At 55.9% G+C, this 24,349-nt stretch overlaps 1 protein-coding gene and 1 long non-coding RNA gene across 3 annotated transcripts in view; one reads left to right on the top strand and one right to left on the bottom strand.

Moving 5' to 3' along the window:
* Positions 1–581: 581 nt before the first annotated feature.
* Positions 582–11,062, bottom strand: LOC114815212. The gene is made up of 3 exons (XR_003762982.2): positions 11,003–11,062; positions 2,289–2,440; positions 582–1,054 (listed from the first exon to the last, which is right to left on the bottom strand). It is a non-coding gene; the product is annotated as an uncharacterized LOC114815212 (long non-coding RNA).
* A 721-nt stretch (positions 11,063–11,783) lies between these two features.
* LOC100083324 (corticotropin-releasing factor receptor 1) overlaps positions 11,784–24,349 on the top strand; it is a 30,615-nt gene continuing 18,049 nt past the window's right edge. The window contains exons 1-2 of one of the 2 annotated variants that reach the window (XM_029076153.1): positions 11,784–11,974; positions 23,008–23,092. Coding sequence is in view for 1 of the 2 variants with exons in the window: in XM_029076152.1 (XP_028931985.1) it covers positions 11,933–11,974; positions 23,008–23,092 (127 nt within the window). In the remaining variant the exon portion in view is untranslated. The remainder of the gene's footprint in view (positions 11,975–23,007; positions 23,093–24,349) is intronic. The other variant, XM_029076152.1, reaches the window with a different exon arrangement.

Raw genomic sequence — 24,349 nt, 5'->3', positions numbered from 1 at the left:
TGCTTGGGAGAGTACAACACAACAATAGGCAGATACATTCCCTGCCCGAGACAAGCTTTCAGTCTAGAGGGGAGTGATACACACATGAATACAAATAAATAAAATTACAGGTATGCACATAAGTGCAGTAGGGTTGGGAAGAACAAAGGGAGCTGGGCAGGGAAACACAGAAGGGAGTGGGTGAAGAGGAAAGGTGGCACTTAGTCCGGGAAGGCCTCTTGGAGGAGATGTACCTTCAGTAAGGCTCTGAAGTGGGGAAGAGTAATTGTCTGCCAGATTTGGGGATGGAGGGTATTCCAGGCAGGAGGCAAGACATGGGCTAGAGGTCAGAGTTGAAATAGGTGAGATCAAGGTACAGCGAGAAGGTTAACACTACAAGAGCATAGTGTGTGGGCTGGGTTGTAGAACTTGTTAAGCAATTACTATATAGCAGGCCCTGTTCTAAGTGCTGGGGTTGATACAAAATAATCGGGTTGGACCCAGTCCCTGTCCCACATAGGCCTCACAGTCGTAATCCCATTTTACTGAGGTAACTGAGGCCCAGAAAAATGAAGTGACTTGCCCAAGGTCAGCAGATCAGCAAGTGGTGGGGCTGGGATTAGAACCCAGCTCCTCTGACTCCCAGGCCCATGTTCTAGCCACGAGGCCATACTGTTCCATCCTTCCAAGAGGTGCCCCCCTCCCAGACTACACCTATTTTTCTGGTCCAGCTCCTGACACTGCCCTCCCCACGCTGGACCTCTCCCCACAGGGTGAGGCCCGCTCCCGTTCCCTCCCCTCCCCATGCCCTCAGGCTCCAGGCTTCACTGCTGTCCAGGAGAGGCTAGTCTTGGGGCTCAGCCAGTGCTGAGTGGGAGTTAGAGGGGGGGCATTAATGCCCCCAAACAACAGCATAGACCTTTTCTCCTCCCGGAGTCTTCTCTGAAGTCTTTCTCTCGCCAAGCCCCGAAGCCGCCAGCGGGATTGCAAATAGCTCCATTGCAGCCTTTCATCTTGGGATAATGCCTTAATGCCGAGAGAAGCTGGCTGGGAGCGGGGGGGTCGGTCGGGTCCACTGTAGGGGAAGACCAGGGCGGGGCCTGGGGGTTAGGGCAGGGACCCAGGGATGGATGGAGTCAAGGATGGAGAGGGGTGGGGGATAATATAATAAAAATAATAACAATGATAATGGCATTTAAGTGTTTACTATGCATCAAGCACTGTTGTAAGCGCTGGAGTAGATACAAGATAATCAGGTTGGACACAGATCCTTGGGGAGAGTGGGGATAAGCAGAGAGAGACAGGGGTGTGGGGTGATCTGTGCTTGATCACTGGGACAGAATCAGGGATGGAGAGGGGAGACTCAGGGATACTGGGAAAAGCCAGGGATGGAGGGGATTCTTGGGACTGCACCCAATCTGGGCTGTCCCCAAACCAGACCTTTCATTAATTAATTCATTCATTTAATCGGATTTATTGAGTACTTACTGTGTGCAGAGCATAGTACTAAGCATTTGGGAGAGTACAATATAACAATAAACGACACTTTCCCTGCCCACAATGATCTTACAGACATTAATATAAATAAATTATAGGTATGTACATAAGAGCTGTAGGGTCCTCCCCATCACCCTGACTCCCTCCCTTTGCTCTACGTCCCTCCCCATTCCGCAGCACTTGTGTATATATGTACATATTCATTATTCTATTTATTTTATTAATGATGTGTATATATCTATAATTCTATTTATTTATATTGATGCTATTGATGCCTGTCTACTTGTTTTGTTTTGTTGTCTGTCTCCCCCCTTCTAAACTGTGAACCCGTTGTTGGGTAGGGATTTTCTCTATATGTTGCCGAATTGTACTTTCCAAGTGCTTAGTACAGTGCTCTGCACACAGTAAACGCTCAATAAATACGATTGAATGAATAAATAAAGGGAGTAAGTCAGGGTGACTCATAAGGGAGTCGGAGGAGAGGAAAGGAAGGTTTAAGTCAGGGAAGGCCCCTTGGAGGAGATGTGCCTTCAATAAGGCTTTGAAGGGGAGAGTAATTGTTAGATTTGAGGAGGGAGGGGGTTTCAGGTCAGAGGCAGTCGTGGGTGAGGGGTCAGCAGCGAGATAGATGAGATAGAGATACAGTGAGAAAGTTAGCATTAGTAGAGCGAAGTGTGCAGACTGGGTTGTAGGGGAGTAATGAGGTGAGGTTGGAGGGAGCAAGATGATTTAATGCTTTAAATCCAACGGTGAAGAGAACGGTGAAGAGTTTCTGTTTGATGAGGAGGTGGATGGGCAACCACTTGAGTTACCTGAGGAGTGGGGAAGTTTCTTAACTCTGGAGCAGGGTGGGCCAGCAGGCAGGCAGGTGGGCAGGCAGGCGGGTGGGTGGGTGGCAGCAGCTGAAGGACCTTCACAAGCTGTTTCTGGCCAGGCTATTCACTGGGGCTGGGGCTTCTTCCACCTAGGACCAAGAGATTGTCATCTCCATTGGGCACCTGCTGCAAGCAGAACACTAGGCCAAGGGACCACTTGGAAAATACAGAAACACGAATGGTATAGAGAGAGTCAGGGGGAATGGGATGATCTGTGCTGGGCCACGGGGGGAGAGTCAGGGGTGTTGGATGTCCCATGTTGGGTCACTGGGGAGAGTCAGGGATGGATGGAAGAAAGTAAGGGGTGCTACATGGTCTGTGCTGGGTCACTGGGGAGAGTCAGGGACTGAGAGGAGAAAGGGGTGTGGGATGAACTGTGCTGGGTCATTGGAGGAGAGTCAGGGATGTAGAGGGGAGAGTTAGGTGTGAGGGATGATCTGTGCTGGGCCACTGGGGGAGAATCAGGGATGGAGAGGAGAGAGTCAGAGGTCAGGGAGCACTTGGGAGATATAGATGCAGAGATGGTATAGGGGGGTGTGGAGTAGGCTGGAGCAGAGTGTGGGGGCAGTCTGGGGGTCGGGGGAGACAGCCAGAGATCTGTCAGAAGGGAATCCAGAACCTTGACGCCAACCTGCCCAGGTCAGTGCCTTGCTGTCCTCCCGGAGAACATGCTTAGCTTCCGGCCGGGGGGGTGAGGGGGTGGGGTGGGGGAGGGGGGTGGATCTGATGAAGGAAACCAGCCGTGGGGGTGGAGGGTGGCGGAGAGAGAGGCGGAATGTCGTCTCTGCAAAGGTCTCTGACAGAAGACTCGTGTTTTCCTGACCGTGGAATGATGCATCGCTGTCTCGTTTAGATTCCCCTCTGGCGGTTCCCACCCCCTCCCCCGCGAGCCGTCCCTGTCCCCGTCCCCTGAGACGACCAGGCCGGGCTTCACAGCTGCTTAGCATTCCTGGGGCGGTGCTGTTGCCTGCAGGCCGCTGGGGCCGGGGCCGGGGCCGGGGCCGGGGCCGAGGTCGGAGCAGGGGCAGGGACTGGGACTGGGACAGGGACAGGGACAGGGACTGGGGCTGGGACAGGGACAAGGACAGGGACAGGGGCAGGGAGAGGGGCCCAGCCCAGGTTAGGGTTAAGGGCAGAAGCTGGGACAGGGACACAGGCAGAGGCAGGGGGCGAGGGCAGGGACATGGATAGAGGCATGGGGCAGGTGCAGAGGCTGAGGTGGGGCAGGGGGCAGGTCACCGTCCAGACAAGAGGTGTTGGCGGGGGGGCTGTTCTGTCTTTGGGAGGACACCAGCAACGGCCCAGGTGTCATTCATTCATTCAAACCTACTGAGCACTTATTGTGTGCAGAACACTGCACTAAGCACTTGGGAGATAAAATATAACAGTAAATGGACATATTCCCTGCCCACAATGAGCTTACAGTCTAGAGGGATGACAGACATTAATATAAACAAATAAATTACAGATATGTACATAAGGGCTGTGGGGCCGAAGGGAGCAAGTCAGGGCAATGCAGAAGGGTGAGGGAGAAGAGGAAAGGAGGGCTTAGGGAAGGCCTCTTGGAGGAGAGGTGCCTTCAATAGTGCTCTGAAGGGGTCCCAGACAGATGGACAGGCAGATGAACAGACCTCATGGCTCCCAATGCTAGCTTCTTCCCTCCACTCAGATGCCCCCGTCCATCCATCGTGCCCTGGGGCCAGAGCATCATTCCCTGCAGTTCAGTTGAGCATTCTGTGGGTAGCTTGGGGGTGCCAGAAACTGCAGGAGACTACCAAGCTACCCAGTATAGGGTCGCAAGGGGTCAAATGCAGGGAAGCAGAGCAGAGCGGGGTCATCTTTCCTGAGAGAGGATGCTGGGCCAACCACACGACCTTCCTAAGACCTTTACAAGATGCCCCCTTCCTGGCTATTGCCTGGGCAACCTTCTACCTCCCTCTTGGCTAGTGTCTGGGACATTGTCAATCCCACTCCTGGCTAGTATCTAAACCTCTAACTCCTTCTTGGCTGGTGTCTGGGCCACTGTCTACCTCAATCCTGACTACTGCCTGGACCACTGTCTACCCCACTCCTGGCTAGTGTCTGGGCCACTGTCTACCTCCTTCCTGGCTAGTGTCTGGGCCACTGTCTATCCCCCTCCTGGTTACTGCCTGGACCTCTCTTTATCCCGCTCTTGGCTAGTGTCTGGGCCACTGTCTACCTCCTTCCTGGCTGGCTTGGCCAAAGACTTGGGCCTCATCCTGGCTCTGCCTGTGATTCGCTGTTTAGCTTTTGGCAAGGTGCTGTACATCTCAAATCCTGTCTATGTCCTCCTCTGACCTGGAACTCCCTCCCACTCCATAGATGGTAGACCACTACTCTCCCTACCTTTAAAACCATTAAAATCACATTTCCTCCAAGAAACCTTCCCCAACTAAGTCTTCATCTCCCCTACTCCGTCTCCCTTCTGTGTCACCTTATGCACTTAGATCTAGCCCCTTTAAGCAATTGATATTCATCCCTCATCTCTCCCGGAGTACTTATGCACAAATCCATACTTAATTTTAATGTCTATTTCCACCTACAGACTGTAATCTTCTTATGGGAAGGAAAAGTGTCTACTAATTCTGTTGTATTGTGCTTTCTCAAGAGCTTAGTGCAGTGCTCTGCACATAGTAGTGCTAAATAAATATAACTGATTGATTATGAGTAGGTATTGTGTCTACCAACTGTTGTATTATACTCTCCTAAGTGCTTAGTGCAGTGCATTGCACCCAGTAAGTGCTCAATAAATACAATTATTTAATTTATTCAATAGTATTTATTGAGCACTTACTGTATGCAGAGCACTGTACTAAGCGGTTGGAAAGTACAATTCAACAGCAGAGACAATCCCTGCCCACAACAGGTTCACGGTCTAGAAGAGGGGAGACAGACATCAAAACAACTAAATGGGCATCAATAGCATCATTATAAATAAATAGAATTATAGATATATACAACTGATTAAGTTGTATATTAAGATCAAGATTAATATAAGATTAAGAGAAGCAGGGTGGCTCAGTGGAAAGAGCCTGGGCTTGGGAGTCAGAGGTCATGGGTTTGAATCCCGGCTCTGCCACTTGTCAGCTGTGTGACTGTGGGCAAGTCACTTCACTTCTCTGTGCCTCAGTTCCCTCATCTGTAAAATGGGGATTAAGACTGTGAGCCTCACGTGGGACAATCTGATTACCCTGTATCTACCCCAGTGCTTAGAACAGTGCTCTGCACATAGTAAGCACTTAACAAATACCAACATTATTATTATTATTACAATTAATATAATTGATTAATTAACTGATTGATTCCTTCTAGACTGTAAGTTCACTGTGGGCATGGAATGTGTCTGTTACATTGTTATATTGTACTCTCCCAAGTGCTTAGTACAGTGTTCTGCACACAGTAGCTGTTCAATAAGTATGATTGATTGATTTATCAATTAATTAATCTTCAATCTCCCTTTTGGAAAGGGCGGGTCATGTCCCGGTCACCCCACCCCCTCTCTGTCCCTCAGGGATTTGTCCAGGTTAACATGGGGGTGGGGAGCATTCTATGGAGATGCTAGTTGTTAAGCAGGGAAGAGAGCCTTTCTTTCCCTTCAATTCATCCCACTCACATGTTTGCGTTATTTCCTCCCTTGGGGAAATGAAAAATAGAATCTGTCTCTTACTCAGCAGGCTTGCTGTCTCTCCCTCTCTTGGTCTCTCTTTCTCTCTCTCTCTTGCTGTCTCTCTGTCTTTGTGAATCTCTATTGATGTATTTCTTGCTCACCCCCCCCCCACACACATACTCCCCATTGCTAGTCCAATTCCTCTACTCCGGCCCCCTTAGCCCTGACTTGGAACCCTCAAACCCTTGATGACATTCCGTTATTTATATGCCTCTGCCCTTTTCTAATCATAAGTCCATGCCCTTGTGTTTCCAAAAGGAGGATGACAGGAAGAAGAGGTTGGGGGGTGGGGGGATAAGGGGGAGGATGGAGGACAAAGAGGAGTGGGGAACGAGAAGAATCAGGAGGGGAAGGGATGAATGAGAAAGACTAGGAGGTGGGGGGGGGGGAAGAGGAGGAGGAGGAAGAGGAAGATTTGAGCTGGCTAATGCCTTGCCAAGACGCAGGGGACTGGATAGGATGACCTCCATGCAGAGGGACCTGGAAGGAAAAGAAATTTCCTGAGAAATTGAGGCAGGCGTCCGCTTTCTCTGCCTCAGATCCCTCAACCAAGTAGGATTCTGACCCCCATGTTCCCATCAGCTCCCCCGAGCCCTGGCCCAGACCCAGCCTGGTCCCAGTCTGGTCCTTACCTCTCTGAGACCAAGCCTCAACCCGGGCCCAGCCAAATCCTGGCCAGGACCCCTTCCCAGACTCAGTCCAGCCCTGACCTGGCCCAACCCTGATCCCTCCCTGGTCCAGCCCCAGCCAAGCCTCGACCCAGCTCCAGCTAAGCCCCAGTCAGGATGCCACCCAGCTCCAGCCCAGCTCTAACCTCATCCCAGCACCAGCCCAGGCCTGGTCCACCTCCAGCCTAGCTTCCACCTGGCCCCAACTAAGTCCCAGCCAGGACCCTGCCCCAATCCCAACCCCAGCCCTGACCAAGTCCTGGCCCCAGTCATAATCTGGTCCAGCCCCATACCAGACCTGACCAGTCCCATACCAGATACCAGTCCCAGCCAAACCCTGGTCCAGCCCCAACCAGGTGCCCATTCAGCCCCAGCCCAGGCCCAGCCCAGCCCCAGCCCAGCCCCTCACCAGTCCTCAGGAGAAAACTGCAGCTAAATCAACTTCCCCATCCTTGGACCAAGGTCAGACTTCTCTGACCCTACAAAGGCCTGAGCCTTTATCCCACTGCAGCTCAGGGCCATTCAGGGGAGGAAATCTGAATGGTTTAAAACCTAAGCAGGACTGAGAGATGGAGTTCCCAGCTTGCCACTTGATTTCTTTCCTGAGCTGCATCTGACAAGTTGCATTTTACCATAAATCCCCTCAATTAGACCTGCAACAGCTCCTGCGTGGATTCCCTGATAGATGGGGAAGGAATTAGCCAATGTCCCTGGCAACCAATTCCTTGACTAAAAATAGGGAGAGAGAGAGAGAGAGAGAGAGAGAGAGAGAGAGTGTGTATGTGTGTGTGTGCGCGTGGGCACGTGTGCACATGTGGGGGGGGGGTGTGTGTGTTTGAACATGCATGGGCATGTGTTTTCTGTGTGTGTGTGCATGTTTTTGGGTGGTTGCATGATCAAATGTGTGCTAGGGAGTGTGTATGCATGGATTTGCCTGGGCATGTGGTCGTGCGCCTTCGTATGGAGGCACTTTCAACATCATTGACCCGACATGAACTGATTCCCTGATTCAGAGCCTTCATAGCTCCCAGAACCCCCAGAATCCCAGAGCCTCCCAGAGCCCCCAGAGCCTCAGAGTCTCCAAGGGCTCCAGACCACTCAAAAGCCCCCAGAGCCCCCCAGAGCACCCAGCGCCTCCAGAGCCCCTGAGCCCCCAGTGGTGATGAGGGCAAACTGGGATCCAGGAGAAGGGGTGCAGGGAGCTGATTGTCAGTAGGGGCAGGAGCACAGTCGGGGGGATGGGGGCGGCTGGGGGTCCGAGCCAGAGAAGGGGTGCAGGAAGGTAGGATGGGCTCCTGTGGCGGGAATCCAGGCAGCCCCGCCGCACGGAACGTGAGCAAAGGGGGCCCGCGCCTTCGGCGGGTCTTCCCGCCCTCAGTCCTCTCTCGGAGAGTCGAAGCGGCAGGAGGTCAGAGAGACACTGCATTTCTTAACAAAGGGAGAGAGGGAGACGCTGGCGAGCAGGAAAAATGCGTAATTTCGACTCAGTTCTTCGGAGTTAATACCCTATCCAGAGTGTCAGGCCGCCAGCAATCCGTTTCAATTCACATTAAGCGCCCGCTGCATCCCCCGGCAAAAGGGATTTTACATTCCCATTACCTGAAGCCTCCCTGTGGGCGCCGTCTTCCCCTCCCCTCCCCTTCCCTCTCTTCCCCAACCCCACCGCCTTCCCCTCCCCCTTCCCGAGCTGACGAGAGGTTCGGAAGAAAGAGGACCGACCCGCCGGCCGCAGAGCTAGTGCCAGGACTTAGTGCAATAGTAGTAGTACCAGTATTTATTAAGCCCTTACTCTGTGCAGAACATTGTACTTAGCGCTGGGAAAGGGTATCCAGGTGGTAATAAGACAATAACCTTGTCCCCAGAAGAGTTGAAATTCTCTCATCTACCTACACTGTTAGTGAAGCTCAAGGAGATGGGGCTGGAGGCATGGGCAGGCAGCTGGGCTGGGTGCTCCCCTCATCCCGCATAGCCCTGGAGTGAGCACTTAGTACTACTGATGATTGTGAAATTTGTTAAGCACTTACTCTGTGCCAAACACTGTTTTAAGCACTGGAGAAGAAACAAGATTATCAGGTCGGACACAGTCCCTATCCCATAAGGGGCTCACAATCTAAGGAGGGAGAATAGGTATTAAATCCCCAATGTTACAATTGAGGAGACTGAGGTACAGAGAAGTTAAATGATTTGCCCAAGATCAAGCAGCAGGAAAGTGTCAGAGATGGGATTAGAACCCAGGTCCTCTGACTCCCAGGCCTGTGCTCTTTCCTTTTTCCAGGCCCTTGAGAGGACAACGGAGTTAGGAGACACAATCCCTGCCGTTAAGGAGCTGACAAGTCTACTGGCTACCGAGTCCAGGACTGAGCGCTGGGAAGAGTGCAGTGAGATAGTAGACACGACCCCTGCCCTCGAGGCTTCCAGTCTAGCAGGACAAACACCCAAACACCGAGATCATTTTCAAGCGAGAGGAAGAGGTTTTAGGATTTGGGGAAGGGAATTGTCAGGCAGGCAAGCCATGATGCAAGCCGAGTGCTGATATCCAGGTCCTCTGCCCCGGGGAACAGGACTGGGGTGGTGGCCGGCTGTCCGATCCGAGAGATCCAGGTAGAGGCACTGGTCGTGGGAGGCCGGCCGGAGAGAGGCAGCAGGTGTGAGTCCTAGGCTGAGGCTGCAGCCGCAGCAAGTGGCGAATGGGGAGGGGGTGCTGCAAAGGCTGCAGGTGGCCCCGGTTGGGGGCGGGGTGGCGGGGGCTGAGGAGGCAGGAGGAGGGGGCCCGAGAGGGCCAGAGGAGGCAGGGTTCTCGGAAAGGTGTATTACTTGGGGGAGAAAAGGCTGAGGGGCGACTACAGAATCAGTTGGGTGGGCTTCCAGGACGGCAGTGCCCTGGTGCCCCTAACGGAGGCCTGTAGTCTGTTCATCTGAACAGACCCCTGGACTGGCCAGGAATGGGACCCTTGTCGTGGCCTTAAGTTTCTTGTGTCTTCCGCGACATAAATGGCACATAAGCCCTTAACAAACATCATCATTATTATAAAGGATGGCACAAGGGCATCGCTGACCGCTGCTCCCTGGATCCAGGCCAAACAAGAGAAGGGGTTCAAGTTGAGACATTCATTCTTTCATTCATTCATTCAATAGTATTTACTGAGCGTTTACCATGTGCAGAGCACTGTACTAAGCGCTTGGAATATACAATTCGGCAATAGATAGAGACAATCCCTGCCCAATGACGGGTTTACAGTCTAATCGGGGGAGCCAGACGGACAAAAACAGGACAACATAACCACGATAAATAGAATCAAGGGGATGTACACTTCATTAACAAAATAAATAGGGTAATAAAAATATAGACAAATAAGCACAGTGCTGAGGGGAGGGGAAGGGAGAGAGGAAGAAGCAGAGGGAAGGGGGGCTTAGCTGAGGGGAGGGTAAGGGGGTAAGGGGAAGGGAGCAGAGGGTGGAGGGGGAGCAAAGAGGGAGCAGAGGGAGCAGAGGGAAAGAAGCCAGAGTGCAGGGGGCCTGTTCTGCGGGGGAAGAGCGGGAGGGGAGCAGCCAGGGGAAGGGAGGGAGGAAGGAGCCGAAAAGGGGGGGGGGGGCGGGGCGGAGCAGGAGGTGAGAGGATGAGTGGAGAAGGAATGTTGCTAAGACAAGCAGCATGGCAAAGTGGATAGAGCAAGGGACTGGAAGTCAGAAGGTCGTGGGTTCTATCTTGGCTCTCCCACTTTATCTGCTGTGTGACCTTGGGCAAGTCACTTTACTTCTCTCTGCCTCAGTTCCCTCATCTGTAAAATGGGGATTGAGACTGTGAGCCCCGTGTGGGTCAGGAACTGTGTCCAACCCGATTTGCTTGTATACACCCCAGTGCTTAGTACATTGCCGGGCACGTACTAAGCGGTAACAAATAACATTATTATGATTATTATTCCCTAAGAAGACTAGGCCCCAGGCTGCTCTGGGGGGACAGAGGTGTTTGAGGGAATGATAGTGAGGGGCTGAGGTGGGCAGCACAGTGGCTCAGTGCTCCTTTAGGGGCGAGGGGCGGGCGGGGGTCCCTGGAGGTCGAGCAGGGGGAGGGCAGAGCAGGGCGGGGGGCGGGGGGAGAGCGGAGCGCGCGGCGGCGCCCCTCGGGAGGAGGAAGCCCCCGGGAGGAGGAACCGGGGTGCGGGGCGGGGGTTCCCTGAGATGTTGGTTGACGAACCGGCACTTTAAGCGGAGCTCCCCCCCCAGTCCTCGCCCCCAGCACCCTTAACCTTCCCCCTCCTCCCCAGCGGGGCACTGGGGGGCCGTGCAGGGCTCACCTCAACCCCGACTTGGCTGCCGCCTCTCCCCCGTGCCTTTCTCATCTTCTCTTCTCCTCCTTCTCTTTCTCCTCCTCCCTCCCTCCCTCCCTCCTTCCCCCCTTCCTCCTCCCGCTTCTCTTCCTCCTTCGCATCCATCCCCCGCCCCCGCCCCCGCCCGCTTCGCTCCCCGCCGCCGCCGCCACCGCGGTGCTCGGGCCGGTGCTGCAAACTGAAGCGGCGTCAGGGGAAAGGGGGTCAGCGCGGAGCGGGGGACAAGTGAGGAAGAGGAGAGGGGGCGGGAGAGGACGAAGAGGAAGGGGAGAAGGAGAGGAGAAGGAGAAGGGGGGAGGAGGAGGAGGAGGAGAAGGGGAGGAGAAGGGAGAAGAGGGGGAGGAGGAGGGGAGAAGGTGAAGGAAGAAGAGAAGAAGGAGGAGGAGGTGAAGGAGAGGGAGGAGGGGGCCGAGGGAAGGATCCAGCGTGTCCAGGATCCTCCCCCCGCACCCCGCACCCCTCGCCGGGCTCAGGTCCGCCGTCCCCTCTCCCATTGGGGACCACCCGGCCTGGGGGTAGAACCAGGGGTGCCCGAGGATGGAGAGGAGAGCGGCCGAGCTGGCCCCGGCCTGACTGCCCAGCGCCAGGGGGTCAGCGATACCAGCGGAGGAGCCGGTGAACCGAGCCGCGCTATAAAAGGAGAGGAGGCGGCGGAGCCAGCCGCGCTATAGAAGGGGAGGAGGCGGTGCACTTCCCGGAGGGGAGGAGGGCACCTGGCTGGCATCCCGCCCTCCCGCTCCCTCCCGCTCCCTCCCTCCTCTCCTCCTCCTCCTGGTCAGCCCCCGCCCCCGCAGACCAACCCGCACGCCGGCCGGCCTCTCCCGCAGACGGGCCCGGGCTGCGGGGTGAGGGTCCCTGGGGGTGGGGGTGGGGGTGGGGGCACCGAGTGATCCCAGGATGGGCTTCAGGACGCGCGACCCGCAGCACCTGGTCCTCAAGGTAAGAGCCGCGGGCGGGGGGATGGGGGAACAGGGGAGAGTGGAGAAGGGAGGGGGGAGAGGCTGGGAGGGGAAAGGGAGAGGGGCGAAAGGGGAGAGATGGGGGCCGGACCTTCTGAACAGGGCGACGAGGGCAAACTCTGTCCGGGCCTCCGGGAAGCCGGGCAGGGTCCGTCAGGGTGAACGAGAACTAGTTATTAGCTATTAGCTCCCCTCCCCAATCTTCTCCACCCAAAAGACTCCCACCCCCTCCGCCAGGCCCCGGTTTGACTGTGTTTTCCCCTCTCCTCTCCTACGTTCGGGGGGCGCCCCGTCCCCCATCTCATACCAGCGCCTGCCGCGGAGTGCGGGGATTGGGGCGGGGGGAGGGGGAGTGGGACGAGGGGCGTGAGATAGGAGGGCGACCGCACTCTGACCCGGAGACCCCCGCCCGTCGAAGCCGCACCTCCGCACCGGCCCCCAGCTCCAACCAGCCCGAAGCTCTGGGGGCCGCTCTCCAGTTCCCCCGCCCCCGCCCCAGTCCACCCCCCTCCCTTCCCCGCAGAGAGTCGCCACCACGGCTTCGGACCGTCGTTCCCCGCCCACGAACAGCCGGAGAGCAGACCCCCCGCTCCCTTTCTCTCCCCAGAAGGACCGGAGCGCCGACCCCCCCCCCCCCTCTCTCCCTGGAAAGGCTAGAGCTCAGAACCGCCCCCCACCCCAGTCCCCAGAATGGCCGGAGTGGAGACCCCCTTCTCTCTCGGGAAAGGCGGGAGCGCAGACCCCTCTCATCCCCTTTGCCCGGTACGGCCGGAGCGCAGGTCCCCCCCTCTCTCCCTGGAACGGCCGGAGCGCAGACACCCCCTTTCTTACCCACTCCCCCCCACCCCACACTCCCCGAAACGGCCGGAGCGCAAATCCCCCCTTCCCCCGGAGCGGCCAGACTATAGTTCCCCACCCCTGCCCTCGGAAACGGTCGAAGCGCGGACCCCTCACCTCCCACCCAAGTTCTTCCTCCGGAACGAACGGAGGGCAGACCCCCCGCTCCCCGCTGCCCTCTTCCTCCATCCCTCTCCAAGCCGCCCCGGCCCCCGGCATAGCGCAATGCCGGCTTTGTGTCTGCACGGAGGGAGAGCGCCGGTGCTCAGCCAAGCTGTTTCAGCACCTGGAGTTTAGGAAAGTGGCCAACTATCCGCCCCATTTCCGCCTGGGGAAGTTTTGAGTTCTGGTTTTGTGGGGGGGTTTGTTGTTGTTGCTTATTTTACAGAGGTTACAGTGGGGGCCGGTACCCAGCTGTTTCTTTGACTCTTACTTGGAGAGAACGAGAGGGGAGAGGGAGGAAGGGGAAAAAAGAAACCAATTATCAGTATACATTGTCCCTAAAATCACAGCGTGGTCCATTCCCTGAACAGACCCACAGTCCGCCCAGGCCAGGGCTCTGCCTCTTACACAGGATCCAGAATGTTGTAAGAACTAGGCGCCAGTTGCTGTCCTTGGATACCTGTCTTCATGGTTAGGGATGGATGGGTCAGCAACCCTGACTCTCCTCTCTCCCTCCCTAATTCCCTCGAGTGACCCAGCACGGACTGCCCAGCACCCCCTGACTGTCCCCATCTCTCCCCCAGTGACCCAGCACAGACCATCCCACACCCCTGTCTCTCCATTCTCCCTCCCTGTCTCCCCCAGTGACCCTGCACAGATCATCCCACATCTCTGACTGTTCCCCTCTGATCCCTGACTGTCCCCAGTATGGACCATCCACGACTCCCCTGAGCCATCCAGTATGGACCACCCCACATTCCTGACTCTCCCCTCTCCAACCATGACTCTCCCCAATGGCCCAGAGCAGATTTTCCAACACCCCTGACTCCTCCAGTCACCCAGCACAGACCGCCCAACACCTCATCCCTGTCTCCCTGAGAGAGGGAAATGCAATTTTTTTCTGCAAAACAATTTCTGACTTCCACTTTTGTCTTCTTCCTGAAACCATTCTACAGCCAAAGCCATTTTATTTTAAATACCGGGGCTTTGCCTCTGTTTTCTCAATAACGAATTAGCCCTGGACCAAGACAAATCCTCAAGCAGGTCAGCAAACTGCAGAGAAGGAAAGGAAGGCTGGTAGGCAGAGATCACCGGAAAAGGGCCCGCCGATTGGTGAGGAGGCAGGACCCCCAGGGAGAGACAGTGATAAAGGAACTCAGCTGGAAAATCCATCTTTCTCAGCCTAGAATCCTTCATTCTGCCAGGTCTCTGACAAGAGGAGGTGGCTCCATCCGGCAGAAGCCCTGACATTGTCCCCCACCCTCCATCTCCGCTGATCTGTCCCCTGAGCTCAGCCCCAAACTCCTGATGGCACCCTGGCCAGCCGTGCCTGCACAGTACCTCCCTGATGCATGTTGCAGCTCTGCATGCCTGGGCACAGGAAGGGTCAGGGGGTGTCCCTAGCAGGTGGATACTGCCACCCTCTCCCACAACCCTTCTCACAGGAGATGGAGCCTCTCCCGGGCACTTGCACCTTGCATGGCCTGCCCAGGTCCCGAGCCCTGCCCAGCTGCTCCCATGGGGAGAGCATTGGGTGTCACAAACATGCCATGACAGAGTGGGAATCTAGGTGCCAGAGCAGCTCTGGCAATTGGCCTCTGACACAGAAAAGAGTCCGGGCTGAAACGGGCCAAATTTCACCCCATCTCAGATTCCACGAGCTGCTGTTTGTTTAGATCTGTGAACTTTTCTTTGGTCCAGAGAAGGGTGGGGAGGAAAGAGGAGCTGGGAAAGTGTGTGACTCCCAGAGGAGTGAGGATCTGCTTCTGCCGACCTGACTCCCACTGCCAACTCCTCGAGCGTCCCAGAGTCCCTGCCAGAGCAGGCCCCTGGGCTGGATGGAGTGGGGCCTGACCCAGGGGGCCCTGGAGCACAGACTCAGGGTCTAACAACAACTCCTCCTGGCTGCTTCCTATGCTGCCTTGTCGAGGCAGGGAGAGAAAGGAGTCAGGGGTGTTGGGTGGTTCATGCTGGGCCACTAGGGGAGAGTCAGAGATGGAGAGAGAAGAATCAGGGGTGTTGAAAGGCCCATGCCGAGTCACTGGGGGAGAGTCAGGGATGGAGAAGAGAGAGTCAGGTGTATTGGGTGGTCCATCCCTAACTGTGAGGGTGAGTGTCCAGGAGGGCAACCAACCCCCACTTCTTCCCAGGGTCCTGGAGCCCCGTCAGAAATAGAGACCCGGGCTGGGCAGTCCATGGGGCAGGGCAGGGCAGGGGCCTGGTGTCACAATGTGAAGTTGTCGAACCGTTTGCTTCCTTTCCAGAGGAGGTGAAGCCTTCCCGCTCTGGCCATCTGGGACAGGAAACCAGGTGTTCCTGTAGCCCCCGAGTAACCTAGGCTGCAGAGAAACCGATGAGGCAGGATCAGGGCAGATGTTGTTCTCGCTGAGGATGCAGGAGCCTCAAAGGCAGGAACCAGGGAGGCTCAGGTCTGAGGTTGCAGAGGCTGGGCTGGGTCCTTCCAGGGAGATGAGGAGGGGGGGAAGGGGAAGGAGGGGCTCCATCCACATTGATAGTGAGCCTGATGGGCAGGAGGCTTTTCTAGAGGCAAACGACCGGGTGAAACTAGCCTAAACTGAGCCCCAGGGGTTCCTTCCAGGCTCTGCTTTCACGGAGAAACGACTCAGCCTCTTAGCTGTTTCCTTCTACGCTTGCCACTTGTCAAGGAAGTGTGAATATCTCCCAGCCACTGGAGCGATGGAGCCAGGGAGCAAGACGACAAGTCGGAGAGAGAGAGAAACAGAGACGGAGAGAGAGGGAGACACAGAGAGAGTCAGAGAGGGAAAAAGACAGAAAGGGCGGCGGGGGGTGGAGGGGTGGGTGGAAAGAGAGAGAGAGGTGAATATCTCTCAGCCACTGGAGTGGTGGAGCCAGAGAGCAAGACAGAGAGGGAAAGAGACCGAAGGTGGGGCGGGGGGGTGGGGGGTCGTTGGCGGCAGAGACAGACAGAGACAAAGATGGAGAGAGACAGAGAGGACTAGAGGAAGAGGTGAATATCTCCCAGCCACTAAAGCGGTGGGGCCAGCACGAAAGAAAGGGAGACAGAGAAGGAGAGAGACAGAAACAGAGGGAGACAGAAAGGATACAGAGAGCCAGAGGTGAAGGAGAGGGAAAGGGGGAAGGAGAGACACAGGAAGAGATCGAGTGAGAGGGAGAGGGAAGGGAGAAAGAAAGGGAGAAGGTGAGACGGGGAGAGAAAAGGAGAGAGGGAGAGAGAGAGACAGTGAAAAAGAGAAAAGGACTGCGAGGAGAGAGAGATTTAGAGATAGAAGAAGGAGAGGGAGAGATAGAGAGGAGAGAGACACAAAGGAAGAGAGAGACAGAGACAGAGGTAGAGAAAGAGAGTGATGTGAGGGCTGTCGAGTTTAAGCAAAGATGAGCATCTGGAACTTTATGATGTCCACCTCGGGTGCAAGGGTCAGAGAGGCAGGAAATGTGGGGGGAGGGGACGGGGGGCGTCGGAGGAGTGGAGGGACAGGCCCGGAGCCTAAGCGTTAGAGCTGGGTTGTGATCTTTATCTTTCCCTACTGGCTGCTGACTCTGGCTGCACTGTCTAAGGAGTGCCTCCCCTCACCCTTGCCCTAGGCCCACCTACCGGCCCCCCAACCTGTGCCTGCCACTGACCCCTGCCCTGTGCTCATCCACTGGCCCCTGCCCTGTGTCCATCTACTGTAGCCCTGCCCTGTGCTTTCCAGTTGCACCCTACCTGGACCTCAGCCACCTGCCCTTTTTCTTATGCTCATCTACCACACCCCTGTTCTGTGCCTACCCACTGCACCCTGTCCTGTTCTCAGGCACCGGCCTCCTGCCCTGTGTCCACCCACTGCCCCTTCCCCTGCGCCCATCTGCTACACCTTACGCTATGACCACCCACCAGACCTTATCCCGTACCTGCCCATTTATCAGTGCTACTCCATGGAGTGAGATGGGGCTGGGGTCCATGGGTCTCCCAGCTGTGGGCAAAGCCTCTGCTTTCACTGGCAATCAATCGATCAATTATCATTTGTATTTCCTGAGCACCCTCTGCGTGCTTGGGAAAGTGTAACATTAGGCACTATCCCTGCCCGTGAGGGCTTTCCAGTCTAGCGGCTGACACAAGCCTGGAAATTCTTTGCCAACAGGAGGAGAGGGTGTGGGGAGGAAGAAGAGATGAGGAGGAGGGGATAGGGAGGGGAGGGGTAGGGAGAAGGAGGTAAGGATGGACTCCCAGCCCAGCTCTCCCTGTGGCTCTGTCAAGACCCAGGAGTTTCTCACAACCCAAAACATGTAGTGTGAGAGGCCTCCCGCCGGCTCCCACCAGACATTAGGAGCCCTGATTGACCCCGTCCCCTCTGGGCAGCCTGGAATCCAGGCTGGGAGGTTGGCTTGTGTCTGCCCTGCATCTGGGGACTCTAGTGTAAGGGGCTTTCCATCTCTGCCGGGCCTCAGCGAGGTGGGGCCTCGGGCCTGGCCGCCCCTCCCTCCCCTGCCGGTGAGTCAGTTCTGCAGAGGGCATAATGGCGTCTGTTCCTGCTCCTCTCTGAAAAGCTAAGACACAGTGACTGCACGGCTCCCACTGAACACAGGCGAACCAACAAAGAACCAGTCCTGGAGGATTCAGGACGGATGGATGGATTGCCTGCCTGCCAGCCCTCCTGCCTGCTTGTCTGCCTGCCTGGTGGTCGGTGACACTCAGGGCCGGGCAGGACTTGGCAGTGCTGAGATGAGAATCCTGACCAGGGTTGGAGAAACCTGAAGGTGCCTAGAGCCCAGGCCTGCTGCCCTCGCTGCTGCTCGGAGGAGTGAACCAGTCACTGTGGGGCAGCGGAACTGTGATGGCCTCTTTGTGGCTGCACATTTGGTGTGGGAGAGGGTCTCTTTGGGAGGAGGGGTGGCTTGCCGTCATCCGTCTCTCACCAGCTGGGGCTGCATCGCACCCATTTCACAGATGGGGCTTAGAAAGGCTGGCAGGCGCCCAACCCCAAGCTAATCCCTGGCTTCTGATTTAGCCCCACACATCCCCTTCCCAAAAACAGCTTCCACTGCCGTGGCCAGAAGTTCCACAAAAACCCCCTCTGTCCCCCAGGCCCCAGGCACTGGTGGGCAAAGTTATTGATTGGATGGGGGACACACTGCTCAGCAGACCCCACTGCCTCACAAGGCCCAGAGCAGACTGTACCTTCCCGCCCCCAGCACCCCGAGCAAAGCCCTTTGTGGTCCAGGTCGAGGCCACCATGGCTGCCACCGCCCCCTCATCTGGGGGCTGGGGATATGCCGGGAAGGGCTGGGCCTGGATGTGGGACCAGAGCCTTTTGGCAGGCCTGGAGCTGAGATTGGGGCAGGGCTGGACTGGCAGAGGACAGAAGACTGCAAGGACAGAGGCAGAGAGAGGGACCAGGTCTGGTCCAGGAAACAGGACTGGGGCTGAACTAGGGCTGGGGCCAGGACAGGGGGCAGGTCTGGAGCAGGTAGTATCCAGGGCAGGGGTGGGGGCAAGGGGCTGCCATGGGGTTGGGCTAAGCTAGGGCTGGACCAGGACAGGAGCTGGGGCAGGGGTCAGGGCAGAGGCTGGGGCTGGGGCAGGGCTGGAGCAGGGCTGGGGTTGAACTAGGCCTGGGCTTGGGCAGGGGCCGGGGCCAGAGTGGGGGCAGGCTTTGAGTCATAAATCCACAGAAACAGGATTTCTGAGAGGAGGCAGAAGGGAAGCTCTTCTCCATCTCTTCCTTCACATCACAAGAGCGCCTGGGTACCCAGACAGAAGTATTGGGTTCATGAAGATTAGCCAGACGAGGAGGTGGCTCAAGTGGGCAGGGGGCCAGGGGGCCACGGGCACTTTGGATATCTGGCTGGGATATCGGTGGTCTTGGTTGGGAGTCAGCAAAGGAGCCACTAAGAACCCGGGGCCCGACTCTCAATCCAACAGAGATCCAGCTCACTGCTTATCTGGGTCTGGGCTGTCCTGACCCTTCTCTGTTTGGTCTGGAGTATTTCACTGCTCTTCACTGAGAGGCTAGGCCTGCTCTGCAGGTGCTAGGTTTGGGGGCACCATGGGTCAGAGTGGGTGGTAGGAGGCAGAGAGAGTCCTGGGGGTCAGAGTGGGCTGTGGGTGTCAGAGGGGGCACTGGGGGTCAGAGAGGAGCATGATAGGGGCAAGCCCTGGGCTGGGCAGACTTTGGAGCTGAGCTATGGAGTGGAATGGGCAATTAATTGGGCCCCTGGTCCTGGCCCCAACTCTGCTCCTGCCTGCTGGCCAAGCCACTATTTTCACCCAGCCTGTACCCACTGGAGGTTGGAGAGGTCTGCGGAGCAATGGAGGGGGGAGGTTGGGGGGGAGTGAGAGGGAGGGAACTCCAGGGGTCCCAAGACTCAGTGATATAGTGATTTGTGCCCCCCCACCGCCCCCTACCACAGTCTGACACCAAAGGGACAAGCAGTTTGCTTTATTTTTATTTTATGTGGGTTTGAAAAGATGTTACTTAACCAACCCCCTTAGCCAAGAACAGAGAAGAAAGACGCTATCTCTTCCTCAAACTCAGCCATGCACAGAGCCCACGCGAGTCCCGAGCTCCCACAGGGATAGCAAAATCAGGCATGGAAAAACATCCTGTGGGTTTCTTGCAGGCTCCATGCCTGAAATCCGCTCTGCTCGGCCACCCTGCCTCTCCTCTCAAGCTGTTATCCTGCCACCCCACCACCCCATCATCCCTTCACCCCTTCTGGGAGGAAAGGGGAGGCCTGAGGGTGGCGAGTTTGTGATTGAAGGCCCCCTCGATGCGAGGATGTCTGCTCCCGGGCAGACAGACAGGGTGGGGACACTCTCCACACCAGGCCGAGAATAAGGGGGAAAATGAGATTGGAGCCTGAAGGCCCGAGGGACTCTGAGGTCATTGCCGCCCCCACCGCCGGCCCCAGTCCCAGCCCCGATCCCTACCACCGCCGTCCCCTGGGTCTGGCAGCTTCCTGTCCTGGGACCTCTCCCGAGTGACTGGCTCAACGAGAGCCAGAGCCGACTCTAGCCAGAACACAGGCAGAAACCACCCCCCAATTACCTCTCCCAACACATACAGTCACACACACACACACACACACTCACAGACACACACACACAAACACAGAGTCACTCCCTCTCCCAGTCCCTTGCTCCCGCCCACAATTCTCGGTTAGGGCTCCATTCAACTCTCCAGGCCCACTCGCACCTGCCGGAAACGCTGCCCTCAGGCCGGGCCAGGCCGGCCAGGCCGGACCATGTCGGGGCCAACGGATCGAGAGGTCCGCAGCATAACACCGCGGTTAGTGTAGTCCGAGACAGAAGGCCCCGTAGTGTAGGTCAGCCAGGCCGAGGGATGTGGGTTCGGACCGACCAGGGGAAACTCATCCCCTCCCATCCCCTCAGCACTGTACTCGTCTGATCAACTGTATATATTTCCATTACCCTATTTATTTTGTTAATGAAATGTACATCGCCTTGATTCTATTTAGTTGCCATTGTTTTTACGAGATGTTCTTCCCCTTGACTCTATTTATTGCCATTGTTCTTGTCTGTCCGTCTCCCCCGATTAGACTGTAAGCCCGTCAAACGGCAGGGACTGTCTCTATCTGTTGCTGACTTGTTCATTCCAAGAGCCCAGTACAGTGCTCTGCACATAGTAAGCGCTCAATAAATACTATTGAATGAATGAATGAACTCAAGGAAGGGCCTCTAAGGGGGACAGGGAGGTCCTCTGCCTGCCCGGGGCCTCCTGTGTAAGAGCAACCCCGAGGCCAGGGAGCGCCCCTCCCTCTCGCTCACATCCTTTCTAACCACCCTCCCATCCACTCTGGCTCCCTTCCTTCTCTGTCCCGCTGCCGACCCCCATCGCCTTCCCTGTCCTTCTTCCATCGCCCCTCCCCCTCTACCCTCCCACTCCCTCCCTTATTCTGTCTCCCCCCTCTACCTTCCTACCCACTCTACCTTCTGCCCTCTTTCTCCCTCCCCCCTTTATCTCCCCCCTCCCACTACTCTCCCACCCAACCTCCTTCTCTCTCTTCTTCTCCCTCCCCACCCCCTTCCTCCCCTTTTTCTGTCTCCCCCCTTCCTTTACCATCCCATCCACTCTCCCTCCCTCCAACCTTCCTGCCCTTCCCCCTATCCACCTCTTCTTCTATCTCCCCCTCCCCATCCATCCTCCACCCATTCTCTCTGTCTTTCCTGTCCCAATACCCTCCCACCCTTTGTCTCCATCCTCCTACCATTCACTCCTTCACTCTGTCCCTTCTGCCCTTCCCCCCTCCTCAACTTCTTCTATCTCCCCCTCCCCATCCACCCTCCCACTCTCCCTCCATCCATCCCTCCTGCCTCTCCCCCTTCTCACCCCTTATTTTCCCCCCTTTCCCCATCAACCCTACCACCCACTCTCTCCCCCCTCTATCCCTTCTGCCCTTTCCCCTCCCCACCCCATTTTCTATCTCCCTTCCCCCCACCCTCCCTCTCACTCTTCTCTCTCCCTTTCTCCATCCCTTACCCCTCCCCCCACCTCCCCATCCTTTCCATCCACCCTCCCGCCGGCCCTTTTACCCCCCATTCTTCCCATCCACCCTCCCTCCAGCCCTTCCCTCCCACGCTATCCTTCCCATCCGCCCTCCCTCCTCCTCTCTCTATCTGTTCCCCTCCTACCCTCCCTTTTTAATCTCCTCCGTTCTAATTAACCTTTACAAAGCGCGAGGCGGGGAGGTTGGGGGGGGGGGGGTCCCTCGCAGCCCTCCCCCGCACCTCACCCACTCTAAAAGGTTAATGGTCCATGAGCGACTCCTCCGCAGAGTCCACCCGGCTCTGCAGACCAAACTGTGCTTGGCAGAGCGGGTCCTCCAGGGATTGATCTCTCCTCTGGAATCTCGGAATCTCCCTGGGGACTCTGGGGGATGGTTAGGGTCCTCATCCCTGCCCTGGCTACTATCCAAGCCAGTTACATCCTGGCTACTGTCCCGGCTACAATCCTGGCTACTGCTCTGCCTACTATTCCAGCAGTGGCCTGGCTACTGTTCTGGCTACTGCCCTGGCTATTCTCCCAGCTACAACTTGGCTATTGTCCTGGCTACTGTCCTGGCTACTTTCCCAACTATAGCCTGGCTAACATCCAAGTTTCTGCTCTGACTATGGCCTGGCTAAAGTCCCGGCTTTTGTCCCAGCTACAGCCAGGTTACTATCCTGGTTACTGCCCTGGCTACTATCCTGGCTATTGCCCTGGCTACTGTCTTGGCTACTGCTCAGACTCCTACCCACTGCCAGGCTGGGGCTGGTTGAGCAGGGCCCCGGCTTTCCCAGTGGTGCAGTGGTAATGAGGAGGGCCTGGCTGATGGAGACCAGAGCTGCTGACTGCAGAGACAGGAGCTCTGCATGGGACAAGGACTGTGTTCAGCTTGATTATTTGTATCCACTCCAGTGCTTAATACAGTACTTGGCACATAGTAAATTATGATGATGAAGACGGTATTTCTCAAGTGCTTACTGTGTGCCAACCACTGTTCTAAGTTCTGGGGTAGATACAAAGTAATCTGATTGTCCCACATGGGGCTCACAGTCTTAATCACCATTTTAGAGATGAGGGAACTGAGGTACAGAGCAGTTGTGACTTATCCAAAGTCACACAGCTGACAAGTGGCAGAGCCAGGATTAGAACCCATGACCTCTGACTCCCAAGCCCGTGCTCTTTCCATTGAGTCAAGCTGCTTCTCTAACAAGCTTCTCTAACAAAGAGCTTAACAAACACCCCACAGCATTATCAGACCACAGCCAGGTGAGTGGGCCCTAGCTCGGGTCTCCTGGACAGGAGCAAGGAATCTTGTTTTCTCCTTCTCTTCTGCTATCCCTCCCACACTGTGCCTCCACCCAGCCCTGCCTCTTTCCCTCCCTCCAATGGACACCCACAGGCCTGGGGAAGCCCAAGAGATCTGAACAGGAAGACCCTATGCTGGGGACCTCCCTCAGAGGAGGTTGCAGGGGACTCTAGCTGGCCAGCGATCTGACCAGTCAGTTTCTTTTGGTTCTTGTCCCTTCAGGCTCTGCTTCTGTGCCTTGGCCCTGTTTCAGCGACCCTTCAGGACCACTACTGTGAGAGCCTGGCCCCTGTGGGCAACACCACTGGTGAGCAATGGCGGCTGGGTGGCGGGGGTACAGGATCTGGCATGTATGTGTGTGTGAGTGCATGTGGTTATGAGAGGGTGGGGCATTGAGGTGGGGTGGAGCCCTGGAAGGTGTCCCTGCCCCCCACCAGGCTTGGGCTCTGCAGGAGGTTCAGGGGCCCCGGGCTGCTGAGCTGTATGGGTGGAAAAGCCTTCCAAAGAGTTTGAGACAGAGCAGCCAAAGAGATAGAAGGAGAACCAGAAAAGGACAGTGTCAGTGAAGCCAAGGTTGGATAATGTTTCCAGGAGAAGGAGGTGGCCCACAGTGTTGAAAGCAGCTGAGAGGTTGAGGAGGATCGAGATGGAGTAGAAACCACTGGATTTGGCAAAAAGAAAGTCATCGATGACCTTAGAGAGGGAAGTTTCCATGGAATGAAGGGGATGGAAACCAGATTGAAGGGGACAAGGAAGGATGTGGAGAAGAAGAAGTGGAGGCAGTGAATGTAAGCAACTCACTCAAGGAGTCTGGAGAGGAACTGTAGGAGGGAGGTGGGGCGATAACTGGAGGGAGCCATGAGATCGAGGGAGGGATTTTTTTGGATAGGGGATTCATGAGCATGTTTGAATGCAGGAGGGAAGATGTCATTGGAAAGTGAACAATTGAAGATAGCCAGGGATGGGGTCAGAGGTGCAAATGTAAGGGGCAGAATTTGAGAAGAAGCAGGAGATTTCTGGAGATACTGCTGGGAGAGTGGAGGAAGTAGTGGAGAGGAGGAAATGGAAAAAGGGCTCAACTGTATTTATTGAACACTTACCGTGTGCAGAGTACTCTACAAACTGCTTGGGGGAGTACAGTATAACAGAATTGATAGATTTGTTCCCAGGCTTACAGTCTAGCAGGGGAGCTAGACAGTAATATAAATAAATAATTTACAGATATGTACATAAGTACTGTGGGGCTGAGAGAGGAATGAATAAACTGTGTAAATTCAAGAGCAAGGGCAACAAAGAAGGGAGGGGGAGAAGTGGAAATGAAGGCCCAGTTGGGGAAAGCTTCTTAGGGGAGATGTTTTTAATAAGGTTTTGAAGGTGGGGAGAATGATCATACCTGCTAGAAAAGCAGCATTATGGCTCTGTTCTCTCTCCCCCTGAGCCTGAGAGCCTTGTCTAGGATGGTGACCATGTCTGACCTGATTATCCTGCATCTACTCCGGTGCTTAGAACAGTACTTGGCACATAGGAAGCATGAGAAGCAGCATGGACCAGTGGAAAGAGTATG

The sequence above is a fragment of the Ornithorhynchus anatinus genome, chromosome 11, assembly GCF_004115215.2.
Source record: "Ornithorhynchus anatinus isolate Pmale09 chromosome 11, mOrnAna1.pri.v4, whole genome shotgun sequence".
NCBI lineage: Eukaryota > Metazoa > Chordata > Mammalia > Monotremata > Ornithorhynchidae > Ornithorhynchus > Ornithorhynchus anatinus.
Note: the sequence above shows the minus strand (reverse complement) of the source record. Positions and strands in the feature narration are given on the sequence as shown.